This window comes from Seriola dumerili, unplaced genomic scaffold, assembly GCF_002260705.1.
Source record: "Seriola dumerili isolate Sdu_G_001 unplaced genomic scaffold, Sdu_1.0 BDQW01000110.1, whole genome shotgun sequence".
NCBI classification, from domain to species: Eukaryota; Metazoa; Chordata; class Actinopteri; order Carangiformes; family Carangidae; genus Seriola; species Seriola dumerili.
In genome coordinates, this window is record NW_019174365.1 from 682,294 (window position 1) to 707,720 (window position 25,427).

At 41.9% G+C, this 25,427-nt stretch overlaps 4 protein-coding genes across 4 annotated transcripts; 3 read left to right on the forward strand and 1 right to left on the reverse strand.

Moving 5' to 3' along the window:
• Positions 1 to 116: 116 nt before the first annotated feature.
• On the forward strand, positions 117 to 3,618 carry LOC111223267 (glutathione S-transferase A-like). Its single transcript, XM_022747350.1, has 6 exons — positions 117 to 358; positions 1,811 to 1,876; positions 1,996 to 2,101; positions 2,867 to 2,985; positions 3,083 to 3,171; positions 3,268 to 3,618. The coding sequence occupies exons 1-6, from the start codon at positions 191 to 193 to the stop codon at positions 3,398 to 3,400; spliced, it is 681 nt and encodes a 226-aa protein (XP_022603071.1). The 5' UTR covers positions 117 to 190; the 3' UTR covers positions 3,401 to 3,618.
• A 2,766-nt stretch (positions 3,619 to 6,384) lies between these two features.
• LOC111223247 (glutathione S-transferase A-like) lies at positions 6,385 to 9,453 on the forward strand. The gene is made up of 6 exons (XM_022747314.1): positions 6,385 to 6,623; positions 6,739 to 6,804; positions 7,013 to 7,118; positions 7,885 to 8,003; positions 8,920 to 9,005; positions 9,112 to 9,453. Exons 1-6 carry the CDS (start codon positions 6,456 to 6,458, stop codon positions 9,242 to 9,244), a joined length of 678 nt encoding a protein of 225 aa, XP_022603035.1. The 5' UTR covers positions 6,385 to 6,455; the 3' UTR covers positions 9,245 to 9,453.
• A 737-nt stretch (positions 9,454 to 10,190) lies between these two features.
• Positions 10,191 to 14,844, forward strand: LOC111223201 (coagulation factor XI-like). Its single transcript, XM_022747261.1, has 10 exons — positions 10,191 to 10,242; positions 10,509 to 10,639; positions 10,762 to 10,918; positions 11,254 to 11,363; positions 11,466 to 11,628; positions 12,002 to 12,120; positions 12,205 to 12,337; positions 12,529 to 12,635; positions 12,973 to 13,132; positions 13,293 to 14,844. Exons 2-10 carry the CDS (start codon positions 10,579 to 10,581, stop codon positions 13,393 to 13,395), a joined length of 1,113 nt encoding a protein of 370 aa, XP_022602982.1. The 5' UTR covers positions 10,191 to 10,242; positions 10,509 to 10,578; the 3' UTR covers positions 13,396 to 14,844.
• A 3,919-nt stretch (positions 14,845 to 18,763) lies between these two features.
• Positions 18,764 to 22,847, reverse strand: LOC111223390 (hairy/enhancer-of-split related with YRPW motif-like protein). Its single transcript, XM_022747512.1, has 5 exons — positions 22,755 to 22,847; positions 20,563 to 20,629; positions 20,373 to 20,456; positions 20,167 to 20,248; positions 18,764 to 19,914 (listed from the first exon to the last, which is right to left on the reverse strand). The coding sequence occupies exons 1-5, from the start codon at positions 22,832 to 22,834 to the stop codon at positions 19,226 to 19,228; spliced, it is 1,002 nt and encodes a 333-aa protein (XP_022603233.1). The 5' UTR covers positions 22,835 to 22,847; the 3' UTR covers positions 18,764 to 19,225.
• Positions 22,848 to 25,427: the final 2,580 nt, after the last annotated feature.

The following is a 25,427-nucleotide window of genomic DNA, read 5'->3' on the forward strand; positions in this document are numbered from 1 at the left end:
TATGATGAAGGTGCATTATTTTAAAAGGCAGTAAGTTGTAGTCTCTTCTCCAAGCCAGTAGGTGGCAATGTGAGCTGGGATTGCAGCTTGAGCTCCACATGAACTGAGGGAAGAACAATAACAAATCACTCCTCTCCTGTGCGCAGTGACTGATAGAAGCTCCGAGCTTCAGGCTGTGAAATCTGAAATTATGGCCCAGGACATGACTCTGCTGTGGGGCTCCGGCTCTCCTCCCTGCTGGAGGGTGATGATCGCCCTGGAGGAGAAGAACCTGCAGGGCTACAACCACAAACTGCTCTCCTTTGAGAAAATGGAGCACAAGTCCCAAGAAGTGTTAGATATAAATCCCAGGGGACAGGTAGGAGCAACCTGCAGAAAACCCCATCATAACCACTAACCAGTAGACTAACTAAAATAGACTAGTGAGTGTGAATAGTGCGTAATAACGTCAAACACTTTCCTTAATAGAAGGAACAGCCGCTGCCGCTTTACATTAACCCCTATATACTATAGTTCTAAGTAACGCCAAAGTCCATTCACAATTTTAAGCATTTAATATCTCCATCTTACTGGCAAAAACACACCTGTTGAAGCTTAAAATAAGTCCTCTAACAAGTCAAAGAGAAGGAGTTTTTAATTTGGCTGATACTCGGTTTATCAAGCACGTCTTTTTTCAGAAGTATATGACCTTATGAATTTCTGTGACCCAGTTAAGCGCCTTTCACACAAACGCACCACAGAGGGCGGTAACGACCAATGTAAGCAATTAACTTTTTAAAGAATTTTTACAGTAGTTGTGTTTTCAGCGTGCCGAATTTATCATGAGGCATTACATGTCACCCTACAGTCTCAATTCGTGATTTAGCAGGCATGTAGTTTATCAGTAAGCAAGATAAAAAAATTAATTGACTGGATTTTGAATGTAGTTTGGTGTATACGAGTCAATGCGTTCTATCTATATTTAAGCAATATCACGCGGCCGAGTACCCATGACCGAATCACAGCCGTGCTGATATCCAGTACATCACTCCCTCTCGTGTGATATTACTTTTATACAACAGTTCTACGAGCGTAATGTTAGTTAAATAAGCAACAACAGTTTAAGGTTTGTTTGTATATATCATCATTTATTTGGAAAACAGTTACGCAACTGGACTGATACTGGACTATTGCTAAGCAACAAAAAGGCTAAACAATTTCCTGACCTGCACAGTAGCTTGCTAATTTGTCCACACGTTGCCTCGGGTGTTCGCTGAAGTATGGCTTCTTCCCTCCATCCTCTTCTGACGACTCTTATACATAATTCAATTCAAATGTTATTTCTGGAATATATTAATCTTTGCAAAGTTTGTTACAATCTAGGATAGATAACGGACGTTAAAATTAACGCTGATTAATGGTTAATAGAACACCTGTGAAGCGGAGTGATACATGTTGTTACTCTGTCAGCAGCACTCATTCAATGCCTCTCGTCCAATGAAATTACTTGGTCGGAACTAATTGTATAAACGAGGATATGTGATATGATGTGGCAGCTCAAGCAAACGAGGGCATTACCATTACTGTGCAGAAAATATTCGCACAGTCAGATCCTCAGATAACACCACACATGACGTAATTCTCCATACAGATGGCTAAACATGTTGTGTTAAAAGCACTTGGTAGGTCCCCAACACTACCAGCACAGCATGTTGTCTTAATTAGCTCCCAGTAGCATTAGCATTAACACTGGATTTAACTAACACAGAAACTCTTAATAACAGGAAACCATTAAACAGCCTGTCTTCTTGTAACCTGTTTGTTTTTGAAGCTTCCCTCTTTCAAACATGGAGACGTCGCTGTGAATGAATCCTATGCAGCCTGTTTCTACCTGGAGGTGAGTGAGCCACTCCGTCAACTAAAGAAATATCACTCCAGCAATTATACCAACACTAAATTAAGCATTATGAAGTGTGATATGTTTAAATGTGTGTGTCTTTCCTCTCCTTGTGTCAGAGTCAGTTTAAGTCCCAGGGAAACAAACTGATCCCAGACAGCCCAGCAGAACAAGCACTGATGTACCAGCGCATGTTTGAGGGTCTCACATTCTACGAAAAACTCAGTAAGACAAGCAAACAAGATCCCTTAAGTAGTCAGGTGACTGCAGTGTAATCACAAGCTGCAACACAAACCAAATCTGACTTCTTAGATCACATTATTTTGTCATCAGGAATTATTCTTTTGACCTGTTATGTTTCATCCTGTCATCAATAAATACTGGGTATGTTCTATTAATTTCAAACAGCAATGGTAGCCACACAAAACAGTAAAAAAGGGGGAAATCTGTGGGTAGATTTCAAAATATGCTCGGCCGAAAGCCAGTCGGGACATATTTGAAGTGATCTGCATGAAGACAAGTTGAAAGTTCCTAAATAGAAAGAGTCAGCTGGCTACAAAAAACAAGACTGCCCAAACTTTTGCTGTGTATTTGTCTGTGCATAGAGCTTCATTGTTGTCCAGGACTATTAAAAACACACCAGTGAGCTGCAATGTTTCACTAGGTGCTCCTTTATTATGATAACTGTGGGCACTGTAGTTTATTTTGAGTCAATCCCACAGTGTATGTGGGATTGACTCAAAATAAGTAAACACTGTCCTGCTACTATAAATACTAAAGCACCAAATTTGAATAAATCAGCTGCTTGAAGTAGTTCCAAACAAAAGTACTATTTAGTCCTATTTGAGGAATATTTGCTAAGAACTAAAATGCTTAATGAGTCATTTAGGGTTTAAAAAAATAAATAAATAAATAATATAATCACCAAAGCTGCTGTCTGTTCAATATGTTAATGTGAGTGTTTTTCTTTTTGATTTTTTTTTTTTTAAGATGCTGTTATCTACTATAACTGGTTCATCCCCGAGGGAGAGAGGCATGACTCAGCTCTTCAGAGGAACAAGGAATCTCTGGCCACTGAACTCAAACTGTGGGAGGGTTACCTGCAGAAGGTAGTGTGTGTACAGTACACACACACACACACACACACAAACTCAGAATGCACTGACACATTCAAACATGCTGTATTTGTCACCTCTTTCTTTTCAGCTGGGCTCAGGCGCTCACCTGGCAGGACCATCCTTCTCACTGGCGGATGTGACCGTTTTTCCAACTGTTGCTACTCTTTTCAGATTTGGGTGAGTGGGAAATGACTGGTGTACTGTCCTGAAGTCACTCTGACAAGTGCACATATGGCTTGAAAATAAAGTGTCTCCTGCCTTTCTGTTTCGCAGGTTATCTGCAGAGTGTTACCCTCATCTGGGAGAGTATTACACTCTGTTGAAGGAGAGACCCAGCGTCAAAGCAAGCTGGCCTCCTCATTGGTTGGAGAACCCCAAGGGACAAGACACACTCAAAGACATCTGATATCCACGTTCCCCTTTAAAGCCACGTCTGCCTGTTGTGTTGTAGTTTGGCTTCTAAGAGTTACTAGAGCAGCACTTTAATGCATTTTGAGTCTTCCTGTAGGTTTCAACATTTGTGCACAACTCATAATTTGTCAAATATGATATAGCTCTTCTATTTTTCTGAAAATGAAACACAGTGTTGAGATAACCATTAAATACATCAGCGTCACAATGGCAGAAATGTGGTTCTTATTTTTTCTCAAACTAACTTATATTTTGTTCATTTGAATTTTGTAGTGGGTCTGCAATTATAGCACAAATAAAAGCCAAGATGTCACTGCTGAAGTCTGAGAGTGAAGGACGAGGAAAAGTTTAGATGTTATAGTTGAGCTTATGTGATCAGATTGCAGACAACCCGCCAACACCCCTATATTCAGGTCCAGTGCACGGTAGATTAGATCTCAGTAGAAGATGTGGGCGGAGTCATTGAGGACCTGACCCGTGCGTTTTGTTGGCTGATTGGTTGTGCCCGAACTTGTTTTCATCTGTACAAAGGTAACTGAAATGTCCTGAGTTACCATGACTTTGCATGCAGTAAAGGAGATAGTTCTCCATTGCATCCTCTGCATGACTTTGCATTTTATGCAGAATGCACATCCTCTGTGAGACATGCGCTGACCTGGATGACTATATTGATGTTTTAACTATGTAGAGGTGTTATACGTGTGTATGAGTTTGAGTTCAGATCCTACCAACTCTATTAGACATTGTGGTTCTTATCTTGGACCATGAATCTGAGCTACCTGTTCTACCTGTTGAATGTCTTATATTTTTCTCTGAGCTTACGTTTTGGTCTTGGCGCCGTGGATTTGGGGCGTCCCCTGTTTTGCTCCACCAGCTGACAATTACAGAGGCAGTTGGTATTTTTATTTGGAAGAGAAAAAATAATTATCATGGGGCTGCCGCATTCAACGTAGAATATGTATAATGTTTATTCTAAGAGCTATGAAAACATTTATCTAATCAAAATAGCATATTTTCATTTCACTCTGTTAGCTGGAAGCACAAGCACATTTGACAGTCTCACACTCGGCTTTAAAAACTCATGTATCACTGAACCAGTGCACGCATATAGCCACAGTTCTCACTCTTTATGACAATGCCAGTGAATCAGCGCTGATGATAACATGCCAACAATCAGCCTACAAAACCAAATTTATGATATTCCAAAATGAAAACACCAGACCTGAACAAAAAAGGCCTCATGTAACCAGCAGGTTGAAATAAGTCAGTATGTAAATGTATAAGAGAACTCCATCCTTCCTACAGAGCCTCTACTTTAAAAACAAAAACCATTACATGGAATTTTGTGTTCATCCATTTATTCAACCTTGACCGCGTTTACACAGGGGGGGCCCGATGAGAGCAGTTCACGGTGACTCTTCTGTGTGGACACCCTGTGTACACAGGACAAGAAAAAAAAAAGAGAAAAAGGGGCATCAAGCCAACATATTAAATATTCTGCTAAAATGTTCCAAGTAGTGGTGCACCATGGCCTTTGTGTGCTTTGCCAACAGAAAATGTCTGCGTCTAGCTAGTCATTCTGGTCATGTAGAATGAAACTGAGTAACTGGGTCACGCACACTGACAGGAAACGCTCACACTCAACAAAGACACTGTGTGCATACTGATGGACACATTTTTTTCAATGACAAAGAACTTTAGATAGAAAATGAAACGGCAGTCATGTAAAGCTCGTCAGTGGTTTAATGTGTCGCTGGAAGAAAGAGGCTTTGGCAAAAACATGTTTATCGTGTAATTTTTGCAGCTTCTTTTTATTCAACAGGTTGTTTTTAAATGCAGCTGCAAACCAAAACAGCAAAGAGATCATTGTGTCAAATACCTGACAGAGCTGTGGTTGGCATCTGTTCAAACACACAACGTCCAGGGTTCAAAGACTGACTCAGAGAAAGAGGCACAAAGACGCTGCAAAATGTACGTGAACAAGGTGAATAGTGTGTATGTAGTTTTTCTATTCAGTCTCAAATGTGAGGATGAATTAGGAAGGTGGTGTCAATTACATTAAGTACAAATTTGTTTGTTTAGTTTACATGACTGAGGTCAGAACTGGTTTAGCCTGTGTGTGTGTGCAGAGGTGAATGCTGAGTCACTGTGAGTGTCCAACTTCAGGATGCAGCACAGACGCCACAGGAAAACAGCAAATTACTGCAGAAACAGTTACAAAAAGTAAAAACCGACTTTAAAGCATCAATATAATACAAAACAATATTAATAGTGGGGCATATATGAAAAAACCGCAGTCATGATCAGATCCCTATAAACCCTGGAGGATGAGGAACACATACTTAAAACTTAAAATCACTGAAGGAACATAGCAGGAATACAGCTACTTTCTTCCAACCTTTTTTTTTTATTGTTTTATCTTCTATTTTGCCTGTTTTTTTTTACCATAAAACTATATTTCTATGTATAGTTCTGACATAAGTGAATAGTGTGATTATTAGTTGCAACGTCAGTGTCTAACTGTCATTTTTTTAACTTCCCATCTGTGCTCAAAATTGCATAATTGTAGTGGTGGATTCATGTTTCTTTTTTGCCCATATATCATGATCTGCACATGAGAACAAAGAGTATTGATACAAAACAAGAGAAAACTCCTCCACACATTTGGCTTTGTTAATTCTTGCTGGTACAAGCAACTAGATATGTAATCTTCATTTAAGTAGATTATAAATGCAATCAGCTGATCTGTGCGGTTAATAAAAATATGCATATGTCTTTTAATCAGACCTCATGCTACACTGAATTACAGAAGGGGACGGGCGGGGACTAACATGCTTAGACAGGGCGTGAACTATCTTAACTGTCTTGAGCCACACATCTTTGTTGATAACACAAAAATGGGATGGAACTTTATTCCACCAATCCGGATATGGAGGGAGTGTAGGTTGTTATAAAACCAGGTTTCTGTCACACTCTGGCTTCACTCTTCACTCCTTCCACCATTCCTCATCTCATTCAGTCTGACAGTTGCAGCAGTTCACTCTGAAACCATGGCCAAGGACATGACTCTGCTGTGGGGCTCCGGCTCTCCTCCCTGCTGGAGGGTGATGATCGCCCTGGAGGAGAAGAACCTGCAGGGCTACAACCAAAAACTGTTCTCCTTTGAGAAAATGGAGCACAAGTCCCCAGAGGTCATGAACATGAATCCCAGGGGTCAGGTAAGTTCAGACCGGTGTCAGTCTGTATATTTCCTTAAATACAATACAGTGATATATGTTCAATAAGAATGCTTAAACTTTAAGTAGTTTTAATTCCACTCTATCTGTCTTAAAGCTTCCTGCCTTCAAACATAAGAACTATGTCCTGAATGAGTCCTACGGCGCCTGCATGTACCTGGAGGTGAGAACTTGTGCCAAAGTGCTGAATTTGAGCCTACTTGAAATTTAATGAAGCCAGATACTACCAAAGAGTTAATAAGTAGGAGTAATCCACGCGCTGTCGGTGTTCAACAATGCTCCGCAGACAATCAGAAACCTTATACTGCATAGGCAGAGAAACCGGAGCTCCATGCTGCTGTTCATAATAGTTGCTCTTTTCATTTCAACAGAGTCAGTTCAAGTCCCAGGGAAACAAGCTGATCCCTGACTGCCCCGCTGAGCAGGCACTGATGTACCAGCGCATGTTCGAGGGTTTCACACTCAACCAGAAAATGGGTATGTTCACCCTGAAATGCAAAAGTATTTCACCACTGTTTTGCACGTAACAACTTTTGAACCACTTGGATTTAGTGACTTATTAATGTCTAACCAGGCCGCTAGAGCTTTTTCTCTGATACAGCTTTATGACTTAAGTTGTTGTTCCCATTCAGAGGTCTGCCTTTTGGGACTTTGTCCTACATTGCACTTGGCAACATCATACACCAATCTGCTACCTTTTAAACCAGAGACTTCATGTCTTCAGTCAATCTCCTCAGAGGAAGCTGAACATCAGCTGCTCTGCCCCCCTCGAGAGACCTGAGTTGCTGAAAACACATGCCATGCACTAATGAGCTGCACATTCACATAATTAAGCCAATGCATTAAGTGTACCCTCAAAACAGGTAGTGATGTTGAGAGGTCACATGTTAATCACACAAAGGATCACATGCTCAGACTGGCTTGCATGCAAAGCTGAAGTCATGAGGCAGAGTATTTAAGGGTGCAAAAATAATAGAGCAGAATTTCCAATGAAGTACATTTAGCTTGTGCATAATGTGAACATATCATTTTCTGCTGCTTTAAACTTTCATTAAGCATCTTGTACTGTCTTCAGTCTAAAACTGATGTTGAATAATAATGTCTTCACTGAGCCCAACCGCAGGTGCTAAAATTAAATGAAAACAATCAGTCACCGCACTGTGTGTGGATAGATTTTGTCGATATGTCTCATAGTTGTCATACATCCTCTGTCAAAGCTGAATGCCTGTGACATTTTTTTCAGGGGATGTTATCTACTACAACTGGAAGGTCCCGGAGGGAGAGAGACACGACTCTGCTGTGAAGAGAAACAGAGAGGCTCTGTGTGCTGAGATCAAGATGTGGGAGGGATACCTGCAGAAGGTAAATCCATACATAAAATACAACACCATCAGACACATAAGACATTTACAAAAGACGGAGCTGCAGAGGCAGGCTTTCAATTGAAGCGACACAAGCTCAGTATTTGATAAACTGATGCTGCAGATAGATCCGGTAGATAAAAATTATCTTCTGTAAGCTTCCTGTAACAGCCCAGTAGCACAAGCACTTTGTAGTATAGTCTTTGTTTTTCTTTCTTAAACAATATTTAAAGTTCAGATAAGACGAATGAAATTGGAAACTCTGGAAAAAAATTTAAAACTTCAGTTTACAATTCACACAAAAAATGACCTTTTAATCTTTTCAAAATGGTTGCAAAACCAGGTTTTGTTTTTAACATCTTTAAGAAAGTACTTAAAGGAATAATTCAATAGATTGTTTGTTAGCTTATTTACTTTTGATTCAAGAGTTAGATGAGAAGATCAATACCACTCTCACACCTGTAAGTTAAATGTGAAGTTGGAGCCAGGAGACAATTAGCATAGCTTAGCTTAGCATAAAGAATGGAAAGACTGGAAACAGCTTGCATCGGTCCAAAGGAAACAAAATATGCCAACCAGCACATAAGATAGCATATCAACACTTTATATCTTTTTTTTGTTTGTTTGTTTTTTGTGTAAAAACAACAAGTAGTTCAGTATTGGGTTAGCTATGTGCTGCTCCAACCAGGAAGTCAGACTGAGGCAGAGAAAAGTAAGACTGCAATGTGTTTTTTTCCTTTTGACAAAGGAAGGCTAGTCTCCGGTCTTGATGAATAGGCTTAATGTCAAACTCCTTTTAAGGCACTTTCACCTACAATGTGCGTGCAGTGTTCAGTTAGTCAAGCTATAACCCCTCCCATCACTGCTGATATGTATCTTGGTTGACATGAACTTGACCATGAACTGCTGCTTTCTAGGTCTCAGGCTCTTTTCTGGCAGGAAAGACCTTTTCACTGGCTGATGTGACTCTTTATCCAAGCATTGCTTATCTCTTCCGTTTTGGGTAAGTGGTTTGAATTACTGAAAATGACCTTAAACTGCACCGCGACAGGAATGTAAGGATATTAAAAAAAGCAACGCACGCGTAATAACTTTTCTTCATTCTCTAGGTTATCTGAAGAGCGTTACCCGAAGGTGGCCGCGTACTATAACTCTCTGAAGGACAGACCCAGCATCAAAGCTACCTGGCCTCCTACCTGGCTGGAGAAACCACAGGGACAAGACCTTCTGAAGGACCTCTGAGGTTCAAAAACACATGACCTGTTCCTGCTGTGTAATATATAACCACTCCTTGTATTGCACTACTTTACCTGCCTGCAATTTTTAAGAAATATATGCATTTGCTGTTACTGTACTTGATTTGTTCATGACTTAAACAACAGATATTTCTTTTGTGCTCTAAAGAAAAAACAATAAAAAGCAACTTTCAATATTGCCTTTGTTAATATCAATATCAGTTTACACCGAGCCTTCCTTTAGCCCACTTTTGTCTGGAAGATGTTTTACTGAGGTCTATGTAAGGAGGCGCAATGGCATTAAACCATAACTGTAGGGTCTACACCAAAATATTTTACCATATGCATCATACCTTATCTCTAATAGCAAATTTGATGTTGGGATGAAACTTATTTTATGAGGTTGAGGTGAAAAATCTACTTTTATCCCTGCGCCTTTAGAGTTTTTTTTTTTTTTTTTTTTTTTAAATAAACAACTGCTGATTACACTGTCCTTTGGTTTGTTTTATCCTCATTCTGGTTTTTAGACCTTCTGATTCCCTGTCATTCCCTGTTTGGCCGACAAGTTGCAACACAGTGTATAAACCGAACATGAACTTTTAAACGGGTTTTTAAATGTTTTTATACCAAGACTACAAAGATGCATTGTCTGGGTTAAAGCCCTTGTGGTGTTTTTACCATCATCATCTCACTGAGCTGTTATGTCCTTGACCCTGGAGGCAAATGAAACCATTATCACTGCATGTGACTTGCCAGTTTCAGGGCTCCAAACAATGTTTCATCCCCACTCATATTATGATACGTGCAGAAGAACAAGAAGTGACATTATAATTCAGGGAGAGGATTCAGCGAGTTACAAAATAGGTTACACATGTCTGTTGGTACCAGAACATCCACATGTTGATTTTAATCTGGACTCAGCCAATAAACCTGCAAGGTCATAGCTCCCTTACATAACAGGAACCAGATCACTGAACGCCTTGGATGGGACAATGAACTTTTGAAGTAAGTGTATATAAATGCTGTGAAGTAAAATTTGACTTGATGTCTAAAGAACATCATGCATTTTGCCAATGTGAAGCTGAGCTGTGGCCCGACTGTATAGGTAGGTAAGAAATATCAGCATTGTAGCATCTAGCTTATAAGTTCTATTTACTTGGTTATTGTAAAGCTGCCAATAGTAGATCCAATCACTGACTGTGTCAACAATCAGTTGTACAAATAGATCAAATGTACAAATGTTGCAAAACAGCCCTTTGGCCATTGTGCAGTTGCAGATTCACCACTGCAGTCGTGCTTCAGCGATCTTCTCCTCTGCAGAGCATCGGCAAAACCAAGAGGATGCAAACCAATTGGATTTTGGTGGGTCTGCTCTCTCTCTGCAGCCTCTCCTTCAGTCAAGGTAATACATACACTACATATTTTACACGTTAAATTACCTACTTTACTGAATACCACATGTGGTTTAATATGTGTCTATTTGTGCATGTAAAATGTGTCTGTGGCTCTTTTCTGTTTCTTCAGAATGCAGTCGAGGGCTTCAGGAGAACATGGATTTCCCGGGAACAGACATAACATTTCTCTACTCTCCTGATGTGGAGCACTGTCAGCAGCTGTGCACCCAGCACCCATCCTGTCTCTTCTTTACTTATGTTCGAGCTGAATGGACCAAAGATAACAGGTATGACACTGTCTGCCCCTTAATGATAAATAGAGAACAGATTTTTGCACATTTCTTTGAAAAGGAGAAACTGAAATATCACGTTGACATAAGTATTCAGACTCTTAACTCAGTTCTTAGTTGAAACACCTTTGGCAGTGATTACAGCCCCAAGTCTTCTCAGGTTTGACGTGACAAGCTTTGCACATCTGGATTTGGGGATGATGATCAAAAGAAATGGGAGGCACCTGAGCTAAATTTCAAGTGTCACAGCAACGGGTCTGAATATTTATGTCAATGTGATATTTCTGTTTTTCCTTTTTAATAAATTTGTCTAAATCTGCCGCTCTCTGCAGGCACTTCTACTGCTACCTGAAGTCCACTCCCTCTGGACAGCCCAGAGTCCAGACTCCACTTATCGGTGTCACCTCTGGCTTTTCTCTCAAACCCTGCAACCCACAGCCAAGTAGGTTCACAAACATTTTAAACCATTACAAAAACCATTCATTAGTTTGTGATGTCTGGGTCTAACACTCTCTGCCGACCTGCTGTGCTGTTTGTCTGCCAGGACCTTGTCTACCACAGGTGTACCAGAACGTGGACTTCCTGGGGGCGGACTACAGAGTCTTGTTCACAGCCGACTATGAAGAGTGTCAGAGAGTCTGCACACAGGACCCTGATTGTCAGTTCTTTACTTTCGTAAATGGCGTCTTCACACCAGAGAAGATAAGGTAAAACTCGGTAACATAATGTTACTTTGCAGCTTAAGTCACATTGTCATCTTTTGAAGACATGTAGTTAAAGGTAAAGTCATAAGTTGAGATAAACTGGAGAATAAGGCTCGGAGGTCAAGGTTTTTTGTCTCCGAGCCCGAGCTGAGATGACCCTGGTGATGTCACAGTGACATCATCTGGGTTATTTTCTCAGACTTGACAAAACTCCTCCAGAGCCACAGACGTCATACGACTGTTTTCACGGACTGAGTAGTTTTCCTCATGAATAGTGACTTGGGTGAATCCATCCAGTGCTCTGGCATCAGGAGGGTGGAGTGACGTAGCACGGCTCTATCATTCAATCATGGTGTCATTTTTTGTTCTGCTCCAGGTTCAAATGTCACCTCAAATACAGCTGGACGGCACCAAGGACTCCTCTTGTAAACAGAAAGGCTGGCGTATTCTCTGGATTCTCCCACAACTTACAAATAACTCAATACTTCACGCCAGGTAGGCAAACAGTCGCAGCATCAGGAAAACATCCTGCGGGTCGTTGTGCACACTTCCTTATTGTATTTCGTGTGTTTTGTCCAGCGTGTCAGAGCAAGTTTTTTGCAAAGACTGAGATCACAGGAAACGACTTGGAGACGCTGCCCGCTGCCTCTGCTGAACACTGTCAGGCACTGTGCTCTGTTAATCCACGCTGTACATACTTCTCATTTGTCAGGTAGTGTGTGTGTGTGACAAACTTTCTCAGAGTGAAACAAATACTATTTTCTCTCTCTCATGTGGCAAATAGACAAACTTTGTCCAATAAGACAGCACAAAATGAAATTAGAAAGTGCTAAGTTACTGTATATTGGAAAAGTTTCTACAGTGGTTAAACTTTTGGTAACTTTATTTTCATTATTTTTGCAGTAATAATTTCCACTGTATCTTGAAGAACAATCCAAATGAAATGGTGATCAGAGCCAAAGAGGGAGTCACATCTGGGCTACCAGTGCACTTCTGTCAGCTGGATAACAGTATGTATCACCAACAACACTAAAACTGTCAGACCGGTCACACCTCCAGTAGACCAGCACAGGTCACTGACCATCTATGAACTGCTTTAGTTACACACAGACAGTGTACACAGTTCCCACATTATGAGTTAATGACTGAACCACTTTTGCTCTAACATTGCATGTGGTAAACACTCTTATTTTAGACTTGGTTATTATATAATCTAACAAGACAAAGACTGGAATCATTTAGTTCATATGAATGTTTATGTAACCATCCTTTCACTTTATTGTTGGTGTAGTATTTCTGTAGTTTGGCCGGCAGGGGCAGATTAGCCGTGTGTCTCTCTGCTTACAGGCTGGCTGAAGGTGCAACATGAGGGAGTGGACTTCCAAGGTTCTGACATTCGCTTTGAACTGATGAATGATCCATTCACATGTCAGAGGACCTGCTCTGCAGATCCTAACTGCCAGTTCTACACCTACGTCAATGAAAACTTCAGGGACCCTGTTCACAGGTACGGTATTCTTTATGTGTACATGCAAACCTGCATTCATGCATATATTTCGTACCAGAAATCATGTAACACTTAACTCAGTCAAACACTATTGTAGACCCAGTTTAGAGTTGAATGATTACAGCTGTATTTACGAGCTGTTGTTGATTTCATGTCCCAGGCGCCGCTGCTATCTCAAGCGTGTCATCACCATGCCTGCTCCTCCCAGAGTTAACAAGCTGCAGAATGTCGTGTCTGGTTTCTCCCTGAAGAACTGTGTGTAGAGTGCTCTGCACATGCAAACACATGGAAACACACACACAGAAACACACATACAGATAACTGGTAATAATTTACAGAGATACTGACAAGGTAGCTACCACGTGCAGAAATGTAATGTCTATCAAATTAAGAGAAATGACAAGATATAGTGGTTGCATCATCATTTTAACAAATATCAGACAGTTAATTTTTTAAGGTTAGTAGAAATACATAATACTGTACTGTACATGTGTGCTACCAGTCAAATAACTGGAAAGTTAGTCACTACAGTTTGATACTATACTAATATTACTTGTAATCATACTAATATAATGATAATGATGTCTGTGATGAAGCAGCCCTGACCAGCAAACAATGTGATGGTAAATCATCCTTTAACCTGGAGAGAGCTGAGGCTCAGACCTGCAACAGCGCTGCTCCACACCTTGTTTCCCAGCTCCCTCCCTCTGCTTCAGCCCCTGTCAACAGTGATCAGCAGTCAGCAGTGATACTCTAAAAACCGAGTCTTCCTCCAAAATCTCAAATGTCTCGAGGATCCAAAGCAAGAAATCAAACTGAGCTGGGAACTGAGCCAGCCACTCAATGTCATGCTGGGCTGTCTAGAGAGGGGCTGATGGAGGATGGAAACATTGCCTTGTTTGCCTGCAACCTCATAGACACAGAGGTCATAAACCATCTGAAGCCTACTGTGAGCTTTGCAACCAATACCAAGCTGTCGGAGATGAGATTCCATATAACCTTAACATCCCCACCAAAACAGAGGAAACAGGGCCAAAGAAAGAGCTCACGAAGCTGGAGCTGCATCTGCAGGAGGAACAAGCACGCCAGGAAGGAGCTCTTCTCTCCAGGGATTATTACAAAGCCATCTGCAGCAGCAGAGACTCAGACCAAGTTGCTCTCTTGTTCTCTCTGTGGCCAGATGGAGGCTACAATTTTGTTGCTACAGTTTTTTTCATCTCTTTATTTTTGCACATTTCTTGTGTTTCAATTCATCCATTCAAAGCTTTGTTAATAGAATTTCTAAGTTGATGCAGTAGGGTGTTGGGCCACGATTTACAGAAGCATGTTTACACCAGCAGATGGCGGAAACAGATATACATATACTTCAGAGAGTCAAATTACTGGCATCATAGCACAGATGACCTAAAACTTCATTGAAATCAACTATACAATTGTAAAACCTTAATTGACTTGCTCTGGACTACTTTTATTAGAAGATGGTGCCAAAATGTGACCCTGGTCCACCTCTCGAATCCACAGACTTTAAGTCTTAGACCACTTTCCCTGTTCAAGTGAATATTGGTGAGGACACAATACTGAACACCCTCTATCCTTAGACTCTTGATTTATGGTTCACACATAGACCATGTTGTGTTACATACTGTGATGTAGGTCTGTTTAACCATAAATGTACACGTATGTCACTATAAATTACATTGTTTGAATTGAGAGCCCAGTCTCACAGTCTCTGCCTTGTCTATAACCCCTCTCCTCACCTGCAAGCCCCCGAGACATAATGGGAATAATATTCAAATATTTCTGTGAATTTCATTGTGTATTTCTTGAATTCACTGTCATTTATTACATTTTCATCCTTGTCCCTGCAGTTCTTGCTTGATTACCTGCAGTATTTAGTTTTGACAGCAGAGGTCACCAAACTATATTTATAAGCCACTGCTACTGTCCTTACTTCTACACCACTTAGTGTGGGTAGAAGACCATAACAAAACAAGAACATTATGTTTTATCAGATTTATCTATTTTATTGTGGATGCAGTCATGGAGGATTAAGCTTCTAAAGGCTTTTTATTTCACTGGCACAGCAAAAGGTCGATCACCCCTTAATGAATCTGGACTCTGAACAGCCAACAGAACCTGAGATGCAGCAGCCAGGACCTGACAGCACCATTACAGTGTTTTCCTGTTTTTCTTTTTCACAGCAAACAATGACATGTCATGTAAATAGTTCACAAGTACAAATGTAGGCACTCAAAAACAGCTGTTTTGGTCAACATGCACACGCAGCTCATCTGCTTTGACTGCTGCTGTGCTTCAAGAGTCTTTCCTGGCTTCAAGACAACTGAGAAGATTGGAACATGGTGGCACTTATATCTTCAAACAGAAGAAGAGATAATATTGGTACATTACTCGACCCTGTTATGTTCAAAGCTGATGTTAGTGTGAACAGTTGCATATTTATCTTTTTGTTTTGCTATCGCTACATAGCCAACGTTAGCGTTAATGACTGTTAAATTACCACTCTAGAAGAAACGAGTTCAGCATTTATCACACCTTTTCTTCTACTGGTTAGCATGCTAACCTGCGAACCCCGTCTTGTCACTTTCCGACAGCGACTCACTGAAGCCTCCAATCTGAGGCTCAGACTCAGCGCTGCTCAGAAGTCTTGTAAACGCAACGGTGGCCGAAGCTCTTGTCAAGGGACAATCACCTCAATCTGCTGTCGACAGAAAACCAGCGGCAGCAGAGAAAATGCACAAATAGGCCCACAGCTTTGTCTCAACCGTCTATGTCTAGCTGTTTCCCTCTCCAGTCTTTCTGCTAAGCTAAGCTAACTAGCTCCATAAATATAAAACAGACATGAGAATGGTATCAACCTTCTCATCGTACTCTCGGCAAGATAGCAAATAAGTGTAGCCTATTTCTGAAGGTCAAACTCTTCCTTTAAACACATAACATGTACCCGCGTTTTGCTGTGATGATTTTACAGCAAGTTAAAGGAGCAGTCTCGTGTGTGATACCAGCACGTTTCTGTCTGCTGGATAACAGTATGTACCATTCATCAAATCTAAAACATAGAACTGACAGAAAAACAAAATTGACATTGTGACAGTTTCTGTATGCACAGATCTTCTAAGTGTTTTGGATGCTTGGAAAGGCTAACGGTGCCCCATCAAACTATTCATTTTTAGCATTTACAGTCCATTAAACAGTAGACGTCTTTGTGACAAGATGTTTAGCGTTATGATAGCAGAATTTTAGGAATGTGGAAAGCAGTTGTGCCATTTAGTTATTTCTTCTCCTGTCTTTTCTTATTTTTAGCAAAAGCCCTTTTATTGGCAGCACAGCAGAGTTGTAAAAACAACACTGACATTTCACTGCAAGCTTTTATGACAAATGTGTTAGCCAACGGTTGCTTATGTTCACATCATCTAGCAGACAGAATAACATTCATTTGAGTTATGTTTCTGGTCACCTGACAAATCAAGTCTAATCACTCTGCTTTTAGCTCCTTTTTGGAAATATGTGGCTCTTTAGCTGCTAGTCGCTAACTTTATCTGTCTGCCTTTTAGAAATAGCCATGTAGAGTGGGGTTAACCAGATCCCAATCCCTTGCCTGAGGCTGCACACAGGTATGTCTGCACCTTATGCATGCACACACAAGCATTAATATTGTCAGAGATAAAACTGCATTATATCCTTGCACACTGAGAAACAGTGACAACGGGTACGACAATAAGTAAGTACCTAGAAATAGTGCTCACATGTTTAATTTGGTCTGATCAATTTGAAGACAGGTGTAGTCTTAAAATTGACATTGTGACACCTAATTAAAGATTACACACACACACACACACACACACACAAATCGAGACAGATCTTCAAAAAAAAAACTGCACACATATAACCCAATAAACAATTCTTCACTAATACAAGGATGAGTTTATTTACACATCAGGGGGGAAATGTTCTCTCGCTTCCTGTTTTTCTCTCACTTCTGCCCTCCCCCCTGCATATCGAACCCTCCTCTTTTCTTCTGCTTGAACCACAGCATTAGTCTGCTCCGTACACTCTTGCCTCACACACACACACACTGACAAATACACACAGCACTTCCCTCCTTCTTTCTCCGCCGTTCCCTTCCCTTCCCTCCTTCCTCTCTGCTCCCTCCAGCCTCCCCTCCCCCGTGGGAAACCCAGTGCAGTGTGACTGTGGTTGTCCTTCCTGGAAGCTGTGGTGGTGACTCTGGCTCCTCCACTCAGAGGCTAGAATAGTGCCAGCCAGCCTGTGTGTTGACTGTGTGTGTGTGTGTTGACTGTGTGTGTGTGTGTGTGTGTGTGTGTGTGTGTGTGTGTATATGTGTATGTGTATGTGTGTGTGTCGAGCGTGCGTGCGTGCGTGTGTGTGTGCGCGCGCGCGCGTGTGCGTACGTATGCACCCTCCACAAACATTCCACCACCATACCGTCCGTCCGACCGCCGGCCGGCCTCGCACGAGAGCCACGCCGCCACCGCGGTTCAGTCCTGACGCCAGCCCTGAAGACTCACATTACACACACACACACACACACACACACAAGACAACACCACATAAACGAAACACTCAGTAAGGCACACACAGACACACAAAGAGGGCAGCGAGCGCATGAGACTGGCTTAAGCACACACTAGCACACTCACTCAAATAAACAATATGCACTTTGCGGAACACACACATTTTTGGACCACAGACCACAGACATTGCATCCTGAAGTAGATCAAAGCGTTCTCCAGCAGTAAACACACACACAAGGTTCTTCTCTGCTCTCTCATCCCCGCAGAGCTGTTTTGGTGAAGCACGGCACAATTATTCTGATCTTCTTGAGAAACAACTTGTTGCCACTGTCATTCATCATTGTTCGGGGGCTTAGTGTGCACCCTGCGCATGCTGTTCGACTCTCTATGATTCACACCATTTCCCTTCCTGCCCTCTTAAACCTTCACAGTTCCTCTCATCTGCCCTGTAACCCTGTCTCCTGCCTCCCTCCCACCCTGTTATTGAACGTCTACGCCGAATCAGTCACCCAACCACAACCCTTCAGATCTTTTTCTTTGTTTTCCCGTCTCTCAGTCTCGCTCAATCCCTCCCTCTCGCCCTCGTCTTCACTGTCTGTCCATTGTTGAGCAGACAGAGGCGCAGACAAACAGAGAGAGAAGATATCCGCTGGTGTACCACAAGATTGGAAAGGAAGAATGGTAGAGAGACAGGCGGAGGAGAGGAAGATACATAGGCTGATACGAGGGCAAAGTTAATTACAGGGGACTGCCAATTAGAGGGCAAAGCGATGGGTCTGCTTGCCTCGCCGCGGCATCCCAAAAACATCACCAGCTCCCACCATGTTTATCCTCTGCAGCCACAAGACTGCGGCTCCCATCAGCCTTCACTGGAGACAGCTTAGATGCAGTCGGGGGTTATGGCTGGGGAACATGCAAGCTGTGATTGCAGACACGGCTAATATGGATAAGTGGGTAACACGTTGTATTTTTGTTGTTTTTTTTTTTTTTGCTATTTGTATTGATAACACATTATGTCACTTCAATTGCATGTTTGCATTTGAAAGAGAAAACACACAGAGGAAAACATGAACAGAGGTAAAGGCACTTAGTCTTTATAGAGATTTTTGTCAAACATTCTTCAGAGTTGGAAAAGGTAATCAAATGTATAAATGTTTTTGAAAAAAACAAACAAATATCACAGTTAAAAGATCAGTGAAAACTCAACATCACCCTGTTGAGCATTATATAATATATATATGTATATGGCTCTGTTGGACACTCTTCTATGTGTGTATTTCTCAAGCAAGATCATGAACATAAATTTATTGAAATCTATTTCTTCACATTCCTCCATTCTTTTATCATATATGATTGTTTGTGTTTATCTAAAACTTCACCCATAGTCTGATATGGCTTTTAGAGTTCCTTAAAGGTGGACACAGTCATCAAAGGTCCAATACTTCTTTCTCCAAAGGGATCATATTTGCTACATGGTGCACATGGGAGCTCCATGTCCACTGTACAGAGTTCATTTGGAAAACAAAACCAGAGTTGAGCCTCAGAAAGCTCCGATCTCAGTCCCCCATCCCTGGGCCGCCTTAGCTGATCCGCTGAAGCCCCTGCGCTGGGCTGTGGGAGACCCCAGAGGTGCAAAGGGCCTGAAAGAGATTTGTGGTGGAGCAGAAGATGATGAAGTAGAGGAGGAGGAAGAGGAGGTGGAAGGAGAGGAAGAGGAAGGGGTGGGGATGGGAAGAGGCGAGGCCCTGGTGGCACAGTGAGGGGACGGCTGGGTCGGTCTGGAGGGGGCTAGGGCAGGGGATGCTGCGAGGGCGGGCATCCTGTGGACGGTGGCCAGAGCTGTAGGCGCGAGGAGCGGTGGCACACCCTGCTGGCAGCCAGCCAGGGGGGCGAGGCGAAGGGAGGCGGCTGATGGGTAGCTCCCCAGCAGAGCAAGATCTCTTCGCCCATTGGGGAAAGGCGGTGAGGAGGAGGCCGGCGAGGTGGGGGAGATCTGAGGGAAGGACGCCCACGGCCAAGGAGGGAAGGGCAGGGCAGAGGCTGGGGGCGTCTGTAAGAGGAGAGGGTCTAGCTCACTTGCACAGTGGGAGAGGTGGGAGACCAGGCGGGCTCCTATAGGGTCCGGGGACTCGCCCTCAAGGGAACTGAGGTATCGCACCACCTCCCCAACACACTCCCTAAAACCCAGGGTCCTGTAGTCGACTGCCAGGGCCCTCGCATCAAAGTATCCTGAGAGAGAAAAAGAGTTTAGTCATGCGCTGAATAACAGTAATGGAATGCAGTTAGTCATGAAAATTATACTGTGCATGCTGGGTGTTTTATCTTTTGTTTAAAAAAAGCGGACAATAACAAAATGTTGGTCTACTTTTTGATAGTTTTAGATCTTTTCCAGCATTACTTCAAAGGCCTTTGGTGTCTAGGTTGTGTAACGAAATGTTGTTTTAAGGAAGCAAAAAAAAAAAAAAAAAAAAAAAAATTCACCTTTTCCTCCCATGGCATGCAGCAGTTTGAGGTGGTCCACTGTCATCTGCAGAATCTCTGCTTTCTCCAGCTTAGATGAACCCTTCAGGGAAAAATGAGCAACATTTCACTCAGTTGCATCAGATTTTATGAAGCTGGTTTATTGCGTCTGTCACCGTGTCAGAATGAATAAGTTTAAACCGAGGCTTGATTTTGTAAGCATTTACCTGTTTCTCAAAGGCACTGGGCACAAGTCTCCGGAGCTCTGACAGGCTGTGGTTGATGCGGTCTCTGCGCCTCTTCTCTATGATCTGCAAAACAAGATGAGCAGAGGGACAGTTAGGGCCAACCAAAAAAAAAGAAAAGAAAAAAAGACAGCTCTAAAAAGATTAAGATCCAAGGTTATAATCCACTCACCCCTCTTCTCTTCTTTCGGGCCAGAATCTGTGAGGCGCTGCCAGGAGACATGGACCCGGTGACTGGGCTGTACCATGGAGATAGAGTAAAAGAGAGGGAGAGATGGGGGCGGGGGGGGGGTATGGTAACTTTGATTCTCCTGCATATTGTTATTATTACCCTTCTTAATATGACACAGAGGCAGGATGGCACATCAGCTCCCTTCAATCTAATTTGTTTTTTGGGCACAGAAAGGCAAAGGAGTGCCCGGGAGAGGAGGGAAGACGAGATTGTTTTTGGTTAAATGCATTTCTGGACATTAGTTTCAGTGAAATGACATGCTGTTCTCCTTTCCATCTGAGAGAAAAGCACTTTTAGAAAGATGATTATATAGCCTCGGGGCGATGCTTTTGCTCACATGGGGCTCCAACATGGCAGCATGGGATGTGAGCTCCTCCGAGTACAGTCACTCAATATGGATTGTGTTTGTTTGTGAACTCTCATCTTATAGGCCAGAAAGAGGCCTGTCAGCTCGGAGTTCCCTGCCCCACCAGAGACTTATTGCGTTTCTATTAGAGTTGAACGTGAAGGCTGCCAATTTAGCTGTGTGTTTTTGTTTAGGTTTATGTTTGATGGGACTGACTTGAAAAGGCTTCACTGTCTTCTGTTTGCATGTCACATGGCAATCTGATTTTATCCAAACCGTCTTCAGCGTTACTGGCGTGCTGAGTGCTTGTGATGTAACCAATATTCCTGTCAATGTGTTTTTGTGTAATGTAGATGCACTGAGAAATACACTCTAATGAATATTCCCTTTCGTCCACATTTCCATGCTCCCAACCAAAGAATTTGACTAATGCACCTAAAATACAAAATTGTATAATGACTGAAGAGTGTGTGCAGCCATTTTACTGCTTATCAGATATTTTCTGCAACAATGCAGCAAGTTATAAGTAATAGGCTGCAGTTAAGCAGCATGGCATCGTTGGTCACATTTGCAGGCAAAAGTGCAAGTGATTTATTTTCTTTCAGGTAAAACAATTTGTATTTGTAATTGTGTATTTTCCAGATTATCCCCTCTACTTATATTTAATTACATGCATATAAATAATGGAAAAAATATGATTAATTATATATGTTTGTGACAAAGAAAGATCACAACCTTAATACAATTCAAACTGAAAAGAATAACTAACTTTCAGCGTTTTTGACGGTGACTTAAATCTCTCAAATAAAGCAAAAATGTTTGTATGTTGCGTAATGAAGAGAGGAAGTATATAAAATAAATTAAATATTAGCATTCAGTCGCACACAGTGTGCCTCGAATGTTCCTACAAAATGTCATAAAATCCTCAATATATTTGAAGCAGGATTGTCTCTCTCTGTTGCTTTGGTGTCCATTTAATTATTCAGTTTAATTATTCAGTTTTTCTGCTTTTTTGCAACATCAAAGAGTTTCTGAACCGGAAAGGATTAAAAGTTTAATATAGCTACATCGCAGCAATTTGCAATTATAGTTTAATAGAAAAATATTTGATGAATTAATTTTAAAACTTGACTCAAAAGACTTTTTTAAAAAAGTGTTTGATCTGAAGATATTTTCTATCTTAAATACATTTATAATACAGTGAAAATTCTGCTCTTGCCTTCAGCCATGCTTCAGGCATGACAGGCCTTGTATAATTTTTTAAAACTATACACACTGTAATGAATGTCATGCATGCAATGAATGATACCAACCTCTGCTTTTTTTCACAGGGGCATGTAAAAAAAACATGACACATTTTCATAGAGAGTGAAAAATGCAATGAATATATATTTCTGAATGAGTTAATACGGGAAATTTGCTGCCACAGGCCTTAAGTTTAAACTTCAAACTGACAACTCAGGTTAAATTACTTAAATAAATTTACCAATAATTTACAAAGGTATTTGATCTGAATGCAGAAAACCTCTAAAGAGTAGGGATCACTCATTTGTCATTACTGTTTTATGAACCACATCAGCTCGTGAGACTTAGAAACTTTCCCTGCAGTCTCTCAGCTGGTCTGCAGTTTGGTGCATGACAGATGTCAAAATCTCTGTGAAGCTCACAGTTCACTGAGCAAATTTGTCTTGCACTACAAAAAACAACTGGACACCATCTAATTTTACTTTAAGGTGTGATTGGAGAGCATGTCTTACAAACTCAGGTGTGGCTGACGGATGCTCACCAGTAGCTGTCTTCCTGTCCCACGTCGATAAACTCGTCTGTGTCCGAGTCTGGGGAGCTGTAGTCGTGAGGTCTCTTCATGTCTCTGCTCCTTTCTCACCAAAAGACTAGACGGACGGACAGACGGACGGACAGACGGACGGACGGCTGGACGGATGGACGGATGGATGATGGACTGAAGGATCTGGGTGATCTTGTCAGCTGCTCTCTGCTGTGTGGAGGCACCAGACTAAAGACTGTCTCCCCTTCTGCTCACCCTGTGTGCCCCTCACACTGCGTATGCTGTTACTTATAAAAGCTTTGTTGTCCTTAGTTACTTCTTGTCACTTGAGTTTGTTTTTTTGTTGTTGATGTTGTCGTTTCTTCATGTGTCTTCTGTCCTTCCCTCTGTGAGTTAGCGGTGCCACTTGATCGACCCCCAAGGGCCCATGACAACTAAGAAAATTCACAAGCTGCTTTAGTCTTTTACTCTATCACTGGCATAGTCTCTTGCTTTCTCGCTCTCTGTTATTTCTCTCTTGGCTCCCTCTCTCTGTCACAGCCACCCAATGACAAAATAGGACTTTGGCAGTTGGGGCAGGGTTGCCAGTTTTGGCTCCCCCGCCTCCTCTCCCTGTCCCTCCTCCCTCCCTTTAATCTGCCCGTCCCTGGCTTGTCACTCTCCCTCCCTCCCTCCCTCCCCACACCCCGGCCCCATCTTTCCACCCCTTTGCTCAGTCATCCTCAGTCAATTAGCCTCCAATCTCATCCTGCGCTCCTTCCGTCCTTCTTTCTATCCTCCTTTCTTTCTCTTTCTGCTCCTTTAATTATACTGCGTTGTAGAACAATGGCAGCGGGGAGGAGGGGAGGGAGAGGGGCGAGGTGTGGGAATGATGGACCGTGAAAACACTCCATCATCTGCAGAGGAGTGTGTGACGGTACACAACATTTGACTCTCACACAATCACACAGGTGATTTGGAGAATGGAGTTATTGAGCTACTTTGTGTGTGTGTGTGTGTGTGTGTGTGTGTGTGTGTGTGTGTGTGTGTGTGTGTGTGGTGTGTGACAGACAAACAGCAGGGGGAGAAAACACTAGTGCAGTGATTTAAAAAAAAAAAAAAGGGTAGCCTGTGACCTATGCAGCTGTCAGTGATCTGGAGAGAACCACAATATGAAGAAAAAGATTAAAACAGATTATCTTGCCTTTTCAGTGGTTATCAACCTTTTTCATCTGACATTCCCCCACTGCCAGACAGGTCATTAACACCACCATGGATTATAAACTGTATGTTACTTTTAGCTACCTAGCAAACTATGTCAACAGTTTATAACTTTACTTTAAGCAAACTATTTCAAATATTAGTTTTAAGCTACATTTCAAATATCAGTCTGAGCCATTACTGTTTCAACTGTTTTTAACAATTTAACTGTTTGTTTCAATTTTAGCAAATCATTTCAGTTGTTTATCCATATTTAGCAATTTTGTTGGTTTACTTTTAACTTTTTCTATCTATTTCAACCCTTTATCCAACCTAAGCTAACTAGCTATTTGAAATGTTTATCCATTACTTTTAGCAAACTATATTAGCTGTTTGTTTATTGCTTTTTGCTAACTCTTTTAACTTTATAGTCATTACTTCTAGGTAAATACTTTAAATGGGCTGCAACTACAGTACCGCTAGTTGGGAATGACAGATTTATCCCATAAGGATACAACAACTGTGCACCTGCATTTATTATCATCTATTATTCAACTGCATATATTAGGTTTTTGAAAAGGTGACTTTTCACACAGACTTGGCATCAAGAAATCCTGCTAATTGAGAAAGCGACATTGGAACTCACACAGTGACTTTTAAACCCACTTTTGTCTGAACTTTTTTAATCTGTCTTGTGTTTGTGTGTCAGTGCCACGGTCAGTTCATGCAGAGATGAGGGCAGGTACTGAGGGGTCAAGAGACAACTCAGCCCAGTGAGTGTCTGAACATCTGGGCTCTTCACTGGACAAGATAGCGCTCTCTTTGTGCTCTCACACACACACACACATAAGCACAGACACACTCAAACACATGCTTGCTTGCAACACTTAGCGCTCGGTTCCGCTGCCACCGTGGGAAGATTGCTGGTACAGATTGCCATGGAAACACGAGACCCAGGCGCCGGTTGTTAGGAGCGATGCCTGACTGACCCAGCAGTGTGTGCATATGTGTGTGTTAAAGACGGAGTGAGGCCAAGTGGCATGCCCCCTTCCACACAATGCCCAGCTGAGTGTGTCTCTTCCTGCCTGGCAGACTGGAAGGGTGTGTTAGTTTAAACACGCTGCAGTGCATGACTGCAAGATCTTTGTATGTTTTTTGAACAAATAAAGGTGTACATAATGATTTACTTCTCTCACTCCAAGTTCTTTTTCTCTTTTAACATAATATTCTTTTCACCAGCCTTGCTTGTCCTGTTTAACCTACTTATATTAACTGAGCCCTGTCCGCCTACATTTGATCATGTTGTACATGTAAAGTAATAAACTAACTTATAACATATGCATGTGTGTGTTTATAAAACTCAAGTGTCAGTAATCAGTGTGACCATCACCAGGGGGGCTTATAGTGTGGTGAGTATGAGTCAGGACAAACAGAAAAGAGAAATCCCCACCCCCCCACCCCCCCTCCACCCATCCACATGTCCTTTCATTACCA